The sequence below is a fragment of the Penaeus vannamei genome, chromosome 26 (assembly GCF_042767895.1).
Source record: "Penaeus vannamei isolate JL-2024 chromosome 26, ASM4276789v1, whole genome shotgun sequence".
In the NCBI taxonomy this organism is placed as follows: Eukaryota; Metazoa; Arthropoda; class Malacostraca; order Decapoda; family Penaeidae; genus Penaeus; species Penaeus vannamei.
The window spans coordinates 27,105,489-27,107,988 of NC_091574.1; the positions used below are offsets into that span (position 1 = coordinate 27,105,489).

The following is a 2,500-nucleotide window of genomic DNA, read 5'->3' on the forward strand; positions in this document are numbered from 1 at the left end:
TTTCCTATTTCTCGTTATATTTTGATATCTAGTGTTAGTTTTGTGTCGTTGTTCCCTAGCGATAAATGACTAGAGTTGAGTTTATGATTCATATTCCTCTTGTGTTTATTTGGAAGAAAACTTGGTTGATGAGAAGCACCACAGAGTACATGTTTTCTCTTCATTTGTTATAGACAAAAATTTCGCACTAAATCTTTCTGACGGTATAATTCACTAACGTCTATCTGTGTAAGTGTATGTGTCTTGGAGTGTGGAACTTTGTATTTGTTTAAGGAGTCTCTTCATCAAGTATGTATTTTTTCATTGATTTTTTTTTTCTAATTTTCTGATGGGGACTTTTCTGCAGCTCATGAATTTTAGTTTTTCTGTTCTCAGTGTCTTTGTATTTACTGTTTAAGTCTCCGGGGAATTATGTCGTCCTGACCCCCTCCCCTCCCCCAGGCATGGACCGCGGCGTGGACGCGAGCGGCTACTGCGACTACTCGCTCGGCCACGTCGACAAGGCCAAGTTCGACCCCCGCCAGACCGAGTCCTCGTTCCTGGTGCAGGCCGGGCGCCCCGTCGGCCACCACGGCGCTGCAGGGGCGGCCGTGGGGGTCGTCGGGGCGGCAGGAGAGCCCCCGGCAGGAGGTCTGGCCCCAGGCGACGTCGCACACGACCCCATGACCCAGCTCCAAGCCTGCGCCAGGTCGCACCACCTCCACGCTTGCGTTAGATAAGGCGGGTACGCTCGCGCGCGCGTGTGTGTGGCCCTTTGAGTGCGTGTGGGTGCCCCTCGGACGCGCTCCTGCCCGAGCCTCCGTCGCGTCCGTTGTAGTCGCTGGTAGTGCCGCCCGCCGTGTCACGTGTCAGTGCCGCCCGCCGCTGTCACGTGTCTGTCTCCTCCGCGATGTGTACAGAGGCTGCTCCCCTTCCGTTGTGTATCATAGCGTTCTTTTTGACCTGCGTTGTCGGTTTGTTTCGAGCGATTTTGTAAATAGTTCATATTATAATTGTATTACCATAACGTCTTCCCAGCCCAAGGGAATGTGCTTAGATATTTAGATAAACGTTTTTTAGAGGGAAGTGAAATTGCTGACCTAATGCCAAAAGAAAATGGTTTAAAACAATGGAAAGGCTTTGGGAGACACCAATGCTAATGCTCATAAGTGCCACGTTCACCTTCAAGTAGTTGAGAGAAAATGTACAATGATTACGAAACAGAAAAAGAAGTAACAAAAAAGTAACAATAGTGCGATCAATTTCAGGAATAAAAAGAACAATTGTCAACTCACCCTGATCAGCGGTGTACCCCAATTAACCAATCTATTTGGTAAAAAAAAAAAGATGAATAAATAAATAAATAAGTGAACAGAGAAATGAATTGGTGGGTTTATTTATTTCGTATTTTCCAAAACTAACGGGAACATTATCACTTTTTGTTGTTTTATTGAAATTGCTACCATCGACACCCACGCAAGGGACGAGTTGCCACTTTTTGTTTTTCTTTCCTGATTTTTTGACGCCTTATACCTGGAAGATAATAAAACGATCGTTCTTGTACTTTGCGGTTTAGTTCAGAGGGAACTCCAAGTAGGGCCATTAAACCGCAATTGATTAGGGTCATTAGTACCGGATGATTACCTAATGACATTTGTGGTTTTACTTGAATTGCGTCAGAGGATCACGGTTGTAATTTTGAGGATAATACCTGTAAAATATTAGATTTGTCTTCTGGTTATTTAGCGTTTATCTGGAATTAAGGCATTGCATTAAAGGTTCTAGAGTTGGCAGTGGGGTTAATTTTCTCTCTCTCTCTCTCTCTCTCTCTCTCTCTCTCTCTCTCTCTCTCTCTCTCTCTCTCTCTCTCTCTCTCCCCTTCTCTCTCTCTCTCTCTCTCTCTCTCTCTCTCTCTCTCTCTCTCTCTCTCTCTCTCTCTCTCTCTCTCTCTCTCTCTCTCTCTTCTCTCTCTCTCTCTCTCTCTCTCTCTCTCTCTCTCTCTCTCTCTCTCTCTCTCTCTCTCTCTCTCTCTCTCTCTCGCTCTCTCGCTCTCTCTCTCTCTCTCTCTCTCTCTCTCTCTCTCTCTCTCTCTCTTCTCTCTCTCACTTTCTCTCTCTCTCACTCTCTCTCTCCCTCACTCACTCACTATCTCTCACTTCTCTCTCTCTCTCTCTCTTCTCTCACTCACTCACCATCTCTCTCTCTCTCACTCACTCACTATCTCTCTCTCTATATCTATCTATCTATCTATCTCTATCTCTCTCTCTCTCTCTCTCTCTCACTCACCACTCACCACCACCACTATCTCTTCTCTACTACTTCTCCATTCATATCTATCTTTCTTTATCACTACCTCTCTCTCTCTCTCTCTCTCTCTCTCTCTCTCTCTCTCTCTCTCTCTCTCTCTTTCTCTCTTTCTCTCTTTCTCTCTTTCTCTCTTTCTCTCTCTCTCTCTCTCTCTCTCTCCCTCTGTGTGTGTGTTGTTTTTTTGTGCGTATGTGTGTTTTCTCTGTTTGTGCGT

At 45.4% G+C, this 2,500-nt stretch overlaps 1 protein-coding gene across 1 annotated transcript in view; it reads left to right on the forward strand.

The window, feature by feature from the left end:
- Nucleotides 1-1,085, forward strand: part of LOC138866538 (DNA-binding protein D-ETS-3-like) — an 11,976-nt gene extending 10,891 nt beyond the window's left edge. The window contains exon 5 of the mRNA XM_070139611.1: nt 442-1,085. Within this exon, the coding sequence (XP_069995712.1) occupies nt 442-719 (278 nt within the window). The 3' untranslated portion in view covers nt 720-1,085. The remainder of the gene's footprint in view (nt 1-441) is intronic.
- Nucleotides 1,086-2,500: the final 1,415 nt, after the last annotated feature.